The 15,804-nt window shown below is 44.3% G+C and overlaps 1 protein-coding gene across 1 annotated transcript in view; it reads right to left on the bottom strand.

The window, feature by feature from the left end:
• The window catches only part of USP38 (ubiquitin specific peptidase 38), an 81,984-nt gene that overhangs the window by 42,695 nt on the left and 23,485 nt on the right, over window positions 1–15,804 (bottom strand). The window contains exons 4-5 of the mRNA XM_073549782.1: window positions 14,657–14,786; window positions 1,902–2,003 (exon numbers count right to left, since the gene is read on the bottom strand). Of these exons, the coding sequence (XP_073405883.1) occupies window positions 1,902–2,003; window positions 14,657–14,786 (232 nt within the window). The remainder of the gene's footprint in view (window positions 1–1,901; window positions 2,004–14,656; window positions 14,787–15,804) is intronic.

The raw sequence follows: 15,804 nt of genomic DNA, 5'->3' as shown, positions 1-15,804 counted from the left end.
GTATCAATGACGTGGCCTACAAATTGAAATTGCCCGCCTCGCTGAGAATCCCCAATGTCTTTCATGTATCACTCCTCAAACCTGCGGTATTTAACCGCTTCCACTCGGCCTCTTCTCAAAATCCCCAACCTAGTTGTTCTGACAATATCTTTGAGGTGAAGGATATACTCGCCATGAAGACAGTTAGGGGGAGAACCTTGTTTTTGGACGATTGGAGAGGTTTCTGACCTGAGGAGAGATCTTGGGAATCTCGAGAAAACATTAATGCTCCTCTTATCATGAGACGATTTCTCACCAGCATTAGGAAGGGGGGGGGGGATACTGTCACGCCATCCACCGCCGCCGCTACTCACCTGTGCGGCCCCGTGCACCTCCCGAATCTTCTGTGCACCTCCTGGCGCGCCCCCGCTCCAGACATCCGGGGTCCTCGGCGTCGCGCCTGCGCCCGACGTCTCACCCGGCGCTCAGACTTCTGGGAGCAGTGACGCGGTGGCTCCGCCCCCAACATGGCGGCGCCCACCGACTATTTCTACTCGGCGCCAGGCCTGGTAAGGGGCCTGATTATCTTATGCGGTGACGCTGTCCTCGCTGCCAGCGCTCGCCCTGTCTTCAGGCCCTTTACCGCTACCTTTGCTGTCTGCCTGCGCTACCACTGGTAGCTTCTGTGTTCTCCACTTCCTGCTTTGCTCCGTGTCCCTGACTTTGTCCCTGCTTCTGGGTCTCCCTCCGTACTACCTCCTCTGGCAGGCTGTCTGGTGTACCTCGTGCCTGCGGGTTCCCTTGTCTGTCCGCTCTGAGCCCTCTTGTCCGCTGTATTATTGTTTATTTTCTCCTTCTCTTGCAGCCTCCAGTCTCCGCCATCCCCAAGTGCTCCTGGTCCTCACGTCTTTCTCGCTCCGTGGTCCCCGTGTTCCTCACTTCAGTTGCAGCTCAGATTCTCCACCGTTGTCTCCCTGGTGCTTACCCCAGTCGCCCCTTTGGCTCCGGCTGTCACTGTTCCATCCCCTGTGGGCCTGCCCCTAACACTCCCTGTATAGGGGGTGGCTCCACCTGGTCAGCTCGCCCCGGGGGCTCTGGAGCTGTGACCCAGAGGGTCCAATTCCGGGTTGTTCTAGCCTTTTCTCACAGCACAACCGTTACAGGCACACTATATGCAGGAGGTCCAAGCATGTGGTTATTGACAGGATCAGCCAACCGCCTAATGTTTATAGCCACCTCCTAACTCTCCCCTCATCGTAGAGGTTGGGGGAGACTGTGAATTGGATTACATTAGCCCATAAATTGCCTTTTATCTCATATTCCATGGGAAATAGTAGTTGTCAGTGATGCCTGGAAGCCGTTTACTCTCCTAATCCTAGGGACACCTTCCGCCTTATAGGTCACATGGCGTGTAACCCAGAGAAAGGGTAACAGAAGGCAGGACACTCTTTCAAAGCTTCTCATGTCCAGAGCGTTCTCCCCGAAGTTTGTGCGGGTTTCCGCCTACACTTCAAAGGCATACTGATAGGGAATCTAGATTGTGAGCCCCATTGGCGACAAAGATGATGTCTGTAAAGTGCTGTGGAAATTGGTTACAATATATACGGTAACTGTGTAAAATGAACAAAAAAAACAAATCAGCCCATCCATCCTTGTGCAATATATCTTCCGATAAATTTAACTTGTGGGCTAAGAATTGACTAAAAAATGGCTACATTGGATTTCTTGAACAAAAAAGAAAAAATTATCACTTCACATTATCAGGTCCATATTTCAGATTGCCCCTGAATCATTGACATTTGACCATGATTGTTGAATATTTTCTCCATTCCAACTAGTTGCAAATGACACATTTTAGAATATTTATACCTGGACACTTAAACCCCAAGCAATACTATACAAAATGTACAAAAAGCTCTTACCATGTGAAAAGCCTCTGGAGAATGTTGAAAACTAAGCAACATGTGAGAAAGGACAGCCAATGCTCCTGGCCGCACCAGAGGAAACCAGAGTCTGTTAAACACCTAAAAAAAAAAAAAAAAAATTAAACAAAATGGTAACAAATCAGTAGATGTGAAAACGTTTCACCAAAAATTTAACTCGACAAAAAAGTGGCCGAAGAGCAGCACATATGGATGCAGCAAAGTAACTAAGCATGGCTCTAGCATCAGCTGTGGCCCCCAATTCTGTGCCTGGGGGGACCCAATTTAGAAACCTTACCATGACTTATCGAAGCTTCTACACTTACACGATCTACCATCAATGATTATTCTTATATCCTTGTGCATGGCAGAAACATATATATATTTCTCATTTATTACTATTATACATTTCTTTCACATGAGAGAACAGCATAAAAAACATCACGACCTTTAGCCAATAAGCTGAACTTTACAAATGCAGTGCCTTAACTATGCTTTTTTCTGTAGGGACGTAACTATTCCCTTTTGTATTAGAACAGAAGTATCTTCAGAAGAGGAACAATACTATGTGGTGTGAACACAGACGTCAGCAGCCCTTTGCCATCTGAGCCATTGTTCCTTTTGTTAGGGTAACTAATGTCATCAGCACAAACTGTCTCAAAATCTAAAAAAAAAAATAAAAAAAAAAAATAAGAAGAACCTAACAGTGGATAATGAATCTCCATTCTGACCATGACATGTACTGGAGAATAGTTTTCCATCATATTTACGCATATCATAACAGCACTTGCCAAGGTCACTGTAAAAAGATTAGGAAGCATTTTCACCAACTAAATTGTCATCCACATTTACACTTCCAAGTGCACAACCATTAATATGAATGGATATTGTACAAGCAATGCAATAGCTTGCTTCTAGGGTGGAATAGCTGTACATCGAGTATACCGTCAGATGGAGCATTAGCGCAGCACACGTAATCCAGTACAGAGCTGTACTACCATTATACAACATCTGTGCCAACTGCAACGGCAGCAGGAAAGTGAAAAGAATATAAAAGCAAGGGCCAGCAATCGGTGCGCTCGAGTATCCAATCAGATTTTGAATGTGTCTACTGTTTCAGTAAACTGCAGACATGTTGGGTGGCGTGGCCCAGCGGTGAATGCGGTGAGACGTGCCTTTCCTGAGCTCCAGAGGCATTCATCCTGAATCTTTTAGTGGCAGAGAAACGGACCAGCAACCCACTCACCAGCTACCGGGGAACTGATCTCTGGCGGTATCATGATGTGCTCTAAGAAGTAGTGGAAAGATGCACAAGAGGTTCTGGCCAAAATCCAAGATGGTGCCTGCATTACTGGCGGAGGCAGAAAGACGTGATAGGAGATGTGGCAGCGTGACTGAAGAACTTTGCCCACAGGCCTCCTTCCTCCAGTACCCTGCTCAAGAGGTCAGTGCCTGCTAGACTGGGAATGAGGGAAACACCTGGTGAAGGGTCCCATTTTATTATAACCCATGGAGGAGACTGAGTCCCCTGAGCTAAGGGGTAACCCCTCAAAAGGTATAATAGTTCTACTGCAGCTCCTAAAGGGAAAAGCTGTTATCCTCAAAGAGATCTCCCATGGGGACTCCCCCTCCCTGCAAGATGTCCTTAATGCAGCTAATAAATGGAACTTTACCCTCAACTCTCTAATGGGATGAGTTGTCCATATACAGGAATCTATTTCTATAAGCCATGATGCAGAATGGGGCAGAACGCACCACAGCAGCATTGGACAGCAGAGTTAGGGTACCTTTACACTTAGCGACGCTCCAGCGATCCCGACAACGATACGTCCTGGTAAGGATCGCTGGTGCGTCAATGACGCAGCAACGATCCGTATAACGACCTTGGCGGTCATTGGTACCTTGTCACACAGCAGCTATTCTGACGACTCCCGCCTGCGTCCATTGGTTCTGCGTCGCCAACGAGGTCGCTCGTCGGCGTCAAACACAGCGATGCATGCTGGCCAGCGGAACTCCAACGATCAAAAAATGGCCCAGGACATTCGAGCATGATCAGCGATATCCAGCGGGAGGGCCGGTCGCCGCTATGTGTCACACGTAGCGAGATCGCTGGAGAGAACGCTATTGCCAACACAAAATCGGTGACGTTTCAGCGATCTCGCTAACGATCTCGTTATGTGAGACTGGGCCTTTAGTGAGCTGAAGGACGCTCTCCCACCAGTCCACAGAAATCTATTGAGTCACACACAGGCATTCGAAGCTCTAAATGCCAAGGCTGATGACCTTGAAATACGGCATAGACACAATATTAGAATGGTAAGGGTCCCTGATAAGGCTGAGGGGAACAACCCAGATCAAAAGAAAAAAAAAATGGTTACTATTTATTTTTATTATTATTATTATAGCATCATTAATTCTATCGTGCTGTACATAAGAAGGGGTTACATACAAATTACAGTTATCACTTACAGTAAACAAACTTACAATGACAGACTGATACTAAGGGGAGAGGACCCTGCCCTTTCGGGGTTACATGCTACAGGATGGTGGGGAAGGAGACAGTAGGTTGATGGGTTGCAGCAGTTCCGGTATTGGTTGAGGTGAAATCTCCGGTAGTGGTGAGGAGGCAGCGGCGACATTGCAGGCTGTAGGCTTTCTTGAAAAGGTGGGTTTCCAGGTTCCGTCTGAAGGATCCGAATGTGGTTGATAGTCGGACATGTTGGGGCACAGAATTCCAGAGGATGGGGCTATTCGGGAGAAGTCTTGGAGGCGGTTGGGTGAGGAACGAATAAATGTGGAGGAGAGAAGGAGGTCTTGGGATGACAGGAGATTAAGATACCTTCACTCCTTTGTTTGCTGTGGAAAGAGCTCACAGGGTCACCACAAGACCGGGCCCAGTAGACAGACCCCGAAGGCCTAATCAAAATTATGCACTATAACAAGGACGAAGTTATCATATTAACTGCTTCACGACCTTGAGGTTTTCAAGTTTTGCGTTTTCGTTTATTTTGTTCTCCTTTTTCCCAGATCCATAACTTTTTTATTTTTCAGTCTGTATGGCCATGAGTGGGCTTTATTTTTTTGAGGGAGAAACTGTATTTTTGAACAACACCATTGATTTTACTATATAGTATGCTGGAAAATGGGAAAAAATTCAAGTGTGGTGAAATTGCAACCAAAAAAAAAGTGCAATTACACAATTCTTTTTACAATGTTCACTAAAGGCTAAAACTGACCTGCCATTATAATTCTCCAGATCATTAAGAGTTCTCAGATAAACATGTACAGGGTTTTTTTTTTTTTACTCAAGTGGTGAAAATTAAAAATTGCGCAATTTTCTGAGACCCTTAACGTCTCCATTTTTGGGGAGTTGGGGACTTATCTGGGCTTATTTTTTGAGCGACAAGCTGACGTTTTTATTGATACCATTTAGGAATAGATATGATGATTTGATAGGCTGTTATTGCAATGTTACGGCAACAAATAAAAACATAAATATGGCGTTTTGATTTTTATTCTCGTTCCGCTGTTTACCGATTGGATTAATTTACTTTATATTTTGATAGATCGGAGATTTCTGAATGCAGCGATACCAAAGGTGTATTTTTTTATGGTTTTATTTTCAATGGGGTAAAAGGGGGGCGATTTGAACTTTTATTTTCTTAATATTTCTTTTAAACTTTTGTTTATTTAAACTTGCTTTAATAGTCGCCTTAGGAGACTAGAAGCTGCGATCTACACATAGCAGGGCTTCACCTCTGATGAACACCAGCCCATGGCCATTCAAATGAGATCTGCAATGATCATGTGACGAGGCACCGATGGACGGGTCTTATGACACGCTTTCGGCATGATAAAGTTAAATGCTGCATTTAACGTGTTAACAGAAGCAGGTTGACCACGATTCCATTTGCAGCGGTTAGGGGCACACGAGAGCTGATCAAATCAGCCGTAATGTGCCAAGAATGATGGAGGCTCAGCACGGAAGCTCGCATCCATCAAAATGGTCGGCAGATAACCTTTATGTCCAAGGTCGTAAACATGTGCGACATCAGGTTGGGGAGATCAGAAAATCTTTTTCCCCCAGACTTCTCAGTGGGAGGTCCAGAGCAAAAGGTTCCAGTTTCTAGATATAAAGAGGATGAGGACACTGAGCCTGCAATACTCGATCTACCCTGCCAAGCTCAGGGTGATCGCCCTTATCAATACTTTTATTGAATCCTCAAAATACACACTTATATGGCTGGACAGTCACAAGCAACAAATCAGGCAAAAGGCTGGAAGGGCCCGAGACAGCCCTAATGGACATTGATGCCAAAAATCCTTTTTCTCATTACGTGCTATTAATTTCTTCCTGTTGTAGGACTGTGTCCTCATTTTAAGCGAATATGTGACATTACTACTATTGAAGCAGGAATTTATGGTCCAAACCTGTGTTCTTTTTACTTTAGTTTCTACATTAGTATATCCGGTTGTCCATAAAAACACGAACAGAATGATATGTTTATTGTGTTTCTTCCTGAAGAGGTGCATGCACCCAATGGTTAGAAGTTCGCTTGAGCCCCATCCCTTACCAGAAACGGCAGGTTTACAACATAAATAGGGGGGATGGGGTGGGGTAGGATGCTTCTGTACCAACAATTTGATACTTTTAAGAGCCGAAAAAATGGATAATTCACAAGGATTACATGGGTGTTCTTTTAAAATGGGTACAAAGACTGATTTTATTTCTTGTAATAATCATGAATTGAATAATTTCAAAATATTTGCAATCCTTGAATACATAAATAGATTCAACTCAGCAATAATAAGGTTACAGGAGACCGTCAATCAGATACACAGATGCTGGATGGGGTACACAGATGCTGGATGGGGTATACGTTACATTCAGCTAATTCTAATTACTCAAAAGGAGGTTAGTCTAATTGTACATAAAGGTATCCCGTTTACGCATATTGACTCCTTCAAGGACCCTGAAGGTAGATGTGTTGGGGTTGGATGTAAAATCAGCACTTTGAATGTATCTTGTTGTAGTCTATAGAACCTCCATATTCAAACATTCTTGTGAAAAAGATTCTTTGTGAAACTGGTGGTATGGCTGGTTATACCTCCTCTAGTGAAATAATAGTTAATAATATTTGCAATCTTCGTAGGGATAAGTTTCCGGGGGTTAGTGGTACTTTGTCCTATTTTGGCCGCCTTATCTGAGAGGTGGGACTGACATTTGGAGGGAAAAGTTCCCAAACGTAAAAAGGATTTTTTTTTTGTACCTCTTCAATCCCTATCAAGAATTAATCTAGAATTATGTAATAGCCAAATAATGCCACCAATTTCTAAAGTTGAATTGGTGATGTATGCGATATGCCATCCATAACCCATCTAGTGGGCGTGGCCTCGCCTCCTGGACGGCTGTGTCGCTTGACGGGCACAGCCTTGCCTAATACAAGTGTATGGAGCGAGGCCGCACCCACTAGACAGGTCCTGCCTGGGAGAATGTTTAACACATACATCACCACCGTTCCCAGCTCAGAAACTGGTGAATCCTTGCAGCACACGGTGTATGCGCTGGGGGGGGCTTTATAAGTCTGCAGTCACACAGAGTGACTGCAGACTTACCAATTTAGACTGGACAACCCTTTTAAAGGGAATCTGCCACCCCATTTTTCAAGTAGCAGCTGCCGGCACCATCATCAGGGTCTTATCTACAGCATTCTGTAATGCTTTAGATAAGCCCCCGATGTAACCTGAAAGATAAGAAAAATGAGTTATATCATACTCACCGGGAGGCGGTTCAGTCTAGGTCCGATGGGTGTTGCGGTCCGGCGCCTCCCATCTTCTAAAGGTGACGTCCTTTTTTGCTGCCTTTCGTGGCTCCTGCGCAGGGGCACTGCTCTGCCCTGTTGAGGGCAGAGCAGAATACTGCAGTGCACAGGCGCCGTACCTCTACCGGCTCCTGCGCACTGCAGGACTCTGCTCTGCCCTCAACAGGGCAGAGCAGTGCACCTGCGCAAGAGCCACGACAGGCAGCAAAGAAGAGGACATCACCGTTAGAAGATGGGAGGCGCGGGACCGGACCGCAATACCCATCGGACCAAAACTGGACCGCCACTGGGTGAGTATAATCCAACTCATTTTTCTTATCTTTCAGGCTACATCGGGGGCTTATCTACAGCATTACAGAATGCTGTAGATAAGCCCCTAATGGTGGTGCTGGCAGCTGATACTCGAAAAATGGGGTGACAGATTCCCTTTAAGGAATTCTTTGATATCGATTCAGGGTTGGCCCCTAACAATGTGGTTTGAAACGCTATGAAGGCCTTTTTAAGGGGTGCACTGATTAGAGATAAAACTGGCAAAAGATAACTCACCGAAAAGAGGGGTCAAATTAGAATGTAAGGTTCGGGAAACCTGTTTACCCAGGACAATAACCCTGAGAACAGAATGGTCTGGATTAAGGCCCAAAAACAGATAATTTCAAATAGAGCAAGTTGACAACAAAAGAATATTAGGCTGTCCTCCACCACCCCTGCTTTTCACTACTGCAGTAGAGCGTGTAGCCTGTATCATTAGACAACACCCGGGTATTTGGTGCGTTAAATGCGGTGGCAAAGAGGAACAAATTGCCCTGCATGCAGATGACTTGTTGTTATTCATTCACAATTTGAATACCTTTCTCTCAATAATAGATATCATCTCTAAATTTGGGTTCTTTTCTGGCCTAAATATTAATTGTGTGAAATCTGCTTTACTCTCCCTGGATACGAATGTACATATTTGACCAAATGAGTCTTTAGCAATCCCAGGGGTGTAAAAGTTTAAATACCTGGGCATTTATATTACCTGGGAGGGAAATGACTACATCCCTTAATACTTGAGTCCCCTGGTAGTTAAGATAAGAAATGAAGTTCAGCATGGGGGATATTACCCCTCCTTGGCAGAAAAAAAACTAAGTGCGCCTTATGCCTTCTGTATTCTATGCGTTACATACCGTATTTTTCGCTTTATAAGACGCCCCTGATTATAAGACGCACCCCCAAATTTGGTGAAGAAAAAGAGAAAAAAATGTTTTTTTTTTTATGTTAAATAGAGGTGTGTCTTATAATGCCAGTGTCCGTCTTACAAATCATATATATGCCCCTCATCCTGGTAACCTTATAACCCCTATCCTGGCACATGGCCCCCCTTGTGCTGGCACATAGCCCCCATCCTATCCTGGATATGCCCCCCCCCCAGTCACTATATGCCCCCCTGCTGGCACTCACATGGCCCCCCTCTCTCTATATGCCTCCCTGCTGGTACGCACACGGCCCCCCTTCCCTATATTCCCCCTGCTGGCACACATTGTCCCCGCGGTCCTATAATCCCCCCTGCTGGCACACATTGTCCCCCCCTCCATATATTCCCCCCTGCTGGCACACATTGTCCCCCCTCCATATATTCCCCCTGCTGGCACACATTGTCCCCCCCCTACATATATTCCCCCCTGCTGACACACATTGTCCCCCCTCCATATACTCCCCCCTGCTGGCACACATTGTGCCCCCTCCATATATTCCCCCCTGCTGGCACACATTATCCCCCCCTCCATATATTCCCCCCTGCTGGCACATATTGCCCCCTCCCATCCCTATATTCCCCCCTGCTGGCACACATGGCCCCTCGTTCATATATTTCCCCCTGCTGGCACACATTGTCCCCCCCCATCCCTGTCCCTATATTTCCCCCCTGCTGGCAAGCACATGCTAAAATAATAAACAGTTAACTCACCTACTGATGATCGCTCCTGCTCCCAGCTCCCCTGTGGCTTACCTGTGTCTGTGCTCAGTCTGCTGTCATCCTCCTCCTGAAGGGCACACGCAGCTGCTGCTCATTCAAGCAGCTCATTGTAGCTACAGGACCTTCCATGATGTGACCAATAGGAGCTGCTCAGCTGCAGTCATGTGACTCGCAGTGCACACTGGGAGTCATGTGACCGCAGGTCCTATGGTCACATCATTCAAAGTCCTGAAGTGATGAGCTGCCTGAATGAGCTGCTGCTGCCGCTCACCCTGCAGGAGGAGGATGACAGCAGACTGGACACGGGAAAGCCATGGGGGAGCTGAGAGCAGGAGTGATCATCAGTAGGTAAGTGTCTATAGTGACTGGGAGTGAGTGCAGGCAAATGTAATATGCACCGCTCCCCTGTCTACCAACTCGGCGCTGTTTCAGCACCGAGGTGATGGACAGCGGGTGCAGTGAATATTACATGAGAATAATGAGCGGGAGCACAGGACCTCCCGCTGTCTCTGCAGCCCCCATCCAGCCCACCCCAGCCCCCTGACTCCATGCCAGAGCCGCCCTCCCCCACTCTATAACACAGCAGCACACAGATTCGCTTTATAAGACGCACCCCCCAAAATTTGGGGGAACAAAAGTGCGTCTTATAAAGCGAAAAATACGGTAATTCTCCTGTTCGGATCCCAAAGAACTGGTTTAAAAAAAATGCATATCTTTCGAGACCTGTTCTAGACAAAGGAAGTCCCTAGAATAAAACTGGAAAAACTACAGTAGCCTAAAGATCAGGGTGGTTTAGCCCTTACTAATGCATGGGGGGGTATTTTCTGGCCTTTCAGCTCCAAAATTTTAGGGGGTAGGCACTGAAAGACCATGGACGCAAAGTTTGTGGTACTGAAATAAACGGGGGAAGTACTATAACCAAATTTTGGAATTCCTAGAATCAAACATATTCAGAGCCAAATCTAGGAATGCCCCAACCCTTGCCCTTATACATAAAGTATGATGGACCTGTAAAATATTGTGGTGTATAGGAGCTTCTTCTAAATATTCTCCAATATGGAAAAATCCATGCTTGAGAAAGCTTTGTCATCTGGTAGGGCTCGCTGAATGGAGGAAACAAGGGTTGAAATACTTATACAGGTTACATTTATACAGGTTACTTATACAGGTTACATTACCTCTGTATGTTTGATCAACTTAATTTCAGTTACAAAACTCTTGATTTTTTTTTTATAAATACCTACATTCAAGACATGCTATACGGGCCCAATAAAACCTATCATATAAAAAGCAACTAGAGGCCCGATTTCATTAATGTTCAAATCTTTGTTATCCGATATTCTGGGTAATCCCATGATCTTGATCAGGTCTAGATGGGAAAGATATAGAGACAATTTCCTTGGAAAAGTGGGAAGATATATCCTGGAAAGGCATCTATTAGGCTATGTGCACACGATGCATTGTTGATGTGTTTTCGCTGCGTTTTTTTCTGTCCGCAAAATGGTCCAAAAATGCAATGGAATCCTTATGCAAGGTAATTCAATGACAATCCGGAATTGTTGTGCACATGATCAGTAAATTTCTGCGCATATTTGCAGTGCGTTTTTTTTATGCAGCATGCCAATTGTTTTTGCGTTTCTGCAATCATTAACTTCAATTGAGTCAGTCAAATCCGCAGCACAAACGCAGGTATAAAAATGTTTGCATATTTGCTGCTTTTGTTTTGCGTTTTACCGACTTCCTATGTTTCCCACGCTGTCATCTGTGTGACACAGCATGGGAAACACTGGCGTGGTGGTTCTTATCGGCAGTAACGCTACCGCCAGTCAGAGTGATGGAGGTCATGCTGTCAGAGTCATGCCGCAGCTGTGACTGTGCAGGTGAGACTACTGCTCCCTTCGGGCTACGTCTGCTGTCACTGGTAACAGTGACAGCAGGAGCCGCAGATGGGAGACGTAGTCTCATCTGCAGGTGCCTGTGCCCACAGTTTAAAAAAAAACAAAAAAAAAGTAAAAAATAAAATTACATACATATTCAAATAAAAAAAAAACAAAAAAAAAAAAAAAACACATTATACTCACCTCACACCAAATCCCCAATGCCCTCGTCTTTTAGAAAAAGTGTAAAATAATAAATCAACATATACTCTCCTGTCCGCTGTAGTCCACGTAATCCAGAGTGTCCTACAGCGATCTCACATGTAAAACAGTCACATCGGGAGATGTGACCGCTGTACCCAGCCGCCGGCGGTACATTGACAGGAGGTAATCTCTCCCACAGTGTATTACTAAACTGCCGTGAGAGAGTTCATCGGAGTTGATCAGTTCCGATACTGTCACTTACAGCACCGCTGCCTGAAAACTTTCCCACGCAGCAGTGGTGCCATAAGGGAGATCACCAGAGCTGATCAGCTGATGAACTCCGATGACCTCTCTCACAGCAGCTCAGTGATACTCTGCGAGAGCCATTACCTCCTGTCAGTGTATCGCCGGCTGTCTTTGAGTGCAGTCACATCACTGATGTGACTGCTCTCAGTGATCAGGATCGTCATGGGACATTATGGATTATTTTCTCTATGGACAGGTCAGGAATATTGTGATTATTTTTGTTGCAGGAGACATTGGCTTCAGTAGATTAGGTGTTCAGTGTGTATGGTTTAATTAAGATTATTAAAGGAGTTTGTGTCATTATTTCAAACAAAGGACTTTATTCTGGCTCTGTTTTTAAACAATTTCACTATGGGGTTACTAATGGATGGGTGTCTTATAGACACCTCTCCATGGGGTGGCACAGTGGCTCAGTGGATAGCACTGTACCCTTGCAGTGCTGGAGTCCTGGGTTCGAATCCCACCAAGCACAACATCTGCAAGGAGTTTGTATGTTCTCGCCGTGTTTGCGTGGGTTTCATCCGGGCACTCTGGTTTCCTCCCACATGCCACAGACATACTGATAGGGTATTTAGATTGTGAGAGATGATAATGTGGGTAAACCAGGGCTGTGGAGTCGGAGTCGGTGCTCATTTTGGTGGAGTCGGAGTTGGAGTCAGTATAAAATGGACCGACTCCTAAAATATATAATAAATTGGGTACAGTAATTCAATGCAGGATGTGCTGAATATTTTTTCATAGGAGTTTGGGAAAGTTATGAAATGTCCTATAAATGGCTGTTATATTCCTGATCTAAGGCTACATTCACACACAGCGTTTTTCCTGTGTTTTTTGAGGATACGTTTTTCAGCTACAAAAGCTGATCATCTTTTTAAAAAACTGCATCACCTGAAAGGTTTTTGAGCTCATAGATAATGTTTTCAATAGCAAAAGCAGATTAGAAATCTGCTCTATCCATTTATCCATATCTGTCTATCCATATCGTATCTGTACCAAAAAGAATGAAAACCGGGTAGTACACCAATATATATTCTGTTCTATCTAAATATCTTGATTATTGGATCATAAAAATGATTAAATGTCTGAGGTTCACATTGTACTACAATAAATTTTTCACTTAAATATAAGCAATATGTGTGGGAGTCGGAGTCGTGGAGTCGGAGTTGGTGTAAGGGAAATTGAGGAGTCGGAGTCGCAGGTTTGGCTTACCGACTCCACAGCCCTGGGGTAAACTGTAAAGCGCTGCAGAATATGTTAGCGCTATATAAAAATAAAGATTATTATTTATTATTACTAACCTGTGGACTTAAAGTCACCAGATAATACAAAGGTGACATCAACCCCACAAATATGAACCCCACTTGCCACCACTAAAGGGCAAATGGGAAGAGCAAGGCTAAACGCCAGAATTGGCGTATCTTATAGATGAGCCTTTTCTGGGGCAGCTGAGAGATGATGTTTTTAGTCTGCGAGGAGCCAATATCCCCCATTTTAATAGCCAGTAAAGGCTAAGTATACAGCAGTGAACTGATATTAATAGCCTGGGAAGCTCCATGGGTATTACCCCCTTCCCAGGCTATAAACATCTGCCTCCAGCCACCTGCTTTCCCTCTGCTGGTTATTAAAATTACGCGGGAGCCCACAACATTTTTTTTTTTCTTTAAAATTAACAGTTGCTGTCTGGTTACAGCCTATGTATGTTAGTTTTGTTAACGCTCCTACATAGGCTGGTGACAATGTGTGTATTTGTGTGTTTGTGTTTACTTATCGGCTTAGTAATGAGGGTGTCGGGCTGACACTTTCATCAATAAGCCTAGAGCTAGGTGTCAATCACAGCTGCTGACACCAAGCCCTAATCCCATTATTCTGATGTCACTGTATCAGCATGAAAAAGGTGATGTTGAAGCAATAAATTACATCACAAAACTTTTTTTTTTTAAATTTTAGCTCAAAATCATTCATTGCTGTACAAAACCGCATGGAAAAAAAAATACATGCAAAAACGCGCGTTTTTGCCGCAGCGATTTTCCTGCCAAGAGATGCAGAAACCTTGCGGAAATTTCTGCAAGCAAATATTGAACGTGCGCACATAGCTTTACTGTGGAACAGAGAAGATCCCAACTATTTCTTATTCTTAGAGGATATAGCACTCCAAAAATCATGCCTATGTTCAAGATGTAGCAAGGAAGGGGCAGACTTGGTCAGCTGGTGAGACTTCTATACCCACACATAGAGGGCTGTATACACCAAGGCCTGCTATGTACAGTGCTTTGTACAGTCCACTGTCAGCATTGTTAATGGCGTTGTCCTTTACGTGGACAACCTTTTTTAAAATACTATATTCCCTTTGGCAAAATAAAAATTATTCATATTCACCTCCTGAGTTTCTTGAGGCTCGCATGACATTGTAATACCATGTGAGCACTGCTGCCATCAGTCATTAATGGGCTGCTTTGCTTAGATTTCCCTTGGACATGCAAAGAAAGTGTGAGAAATGCAGCCCATTAGCAACTTCAGATTGTAGTAGTGGACAACCCATTTAATATTTAAAAAAATAATTATGAAATGACATAGGTGCAGCTGTTTACATACCAATTCAATTTTGAGCAATGTGACATCAATGAGAATAGTAAACTTCTGGACGGCAGCCAATCCCTTCAACAGAGCAATCACCCAGGTCTCCACATGTTGTGCTAGAGGCCAGGAAAGCCAGTCAATCATCCTGAAAGAGAGAGGACAGCAAGTTCTAAGCACTGAACTCTCAGCACAAGAGATTCAAGAACTAATTAGAGGATTTGTCTAATGATAGATATAGTAATCAGCCGGCTGAGTAGGGAAAAGCGCTTCTGTAGCACTCAGGCAATGCTGCTGTACATGATATGAGCAGAGCCAAAAACCTCAAGCGATTTCCAACCTGAGGACAGAAGCTGTCCCTGAAAATGAATGCTTCCATGGAATAACATGGCAACGAACCAAATAAAATATTGACAAATGAGTACTAAGTAATGATCACATACACAACAGCAGAGCCCATCCCCACCTGTCTTGAAAGTTAGCTACATGTTGAGGAATTGACAGAAACAAGTATGAGTTATACATTCATTATCTATAGTGAGTAAGGTGTGCAACACTGGATAGGCCCCTTTAGGAGTTATCCTCTGTGTGAAAGATTGCTGTTTTTTGGCTTGCCATCCTGAATATTGTTCTGCTGTGTTGCTACGATAAATATATAAAACGTACTAATATACCATTATTTGTAAATGTCCATGGTCTGATAACAGCCCTGGTTCTGGGTCCAGACAGTTACACTGTAAGCCAATGCTATAAAACAATAAGTCAAATCTGCAACTCCCTCATACATGGCTTATCTTTAAGTGATACATTTACTAAGGTAAAATTGTAACATCAGGCTATTCCACACCATGATACAATAATCAAGCTATTTCCTGTTTACTCTAGCAGTTCGGAGATGACTGCAGGGGCGCCAAGCATTCCTTCCCAGCGCCTTTTTCCCATGATCGGTAAAGCAGGAGCCTCACTACTGACCATGTACATAAAGTGCAGCAAATTCATCTCAACTAAAAGCCGAGATCCTCAGATCAGGGGCAGAACAGACACTAACAGGACATTTCAGAACTTTCCCATATTATTATGAAATATATGAAATATGAAATATTTAGCACATAATGCATTGTACTACTGTACCCAATTTATTATACATTTTAGGAGCTGGAGTCGGT

Source organism: Dendrobates tinctorius, unplaced genomic scaffold (genome assembly GCF_039654945.1).
Source record: "Dendrobates tinctorius isolate UK_male_01 unplaced genomic scaffold, ASM3965494v1 ptg000161l, whole genome shotgun sequence".
Lineage (NCBI taxonomy): Eukaryota > Metazoa > Chordata > Amphibia > Anura > Dendrobatidae > Dendrobates > Dendrobates tinctorius.
This window is presented reverse-complemented; position numbering and strand designations above follow the sequence as displayed.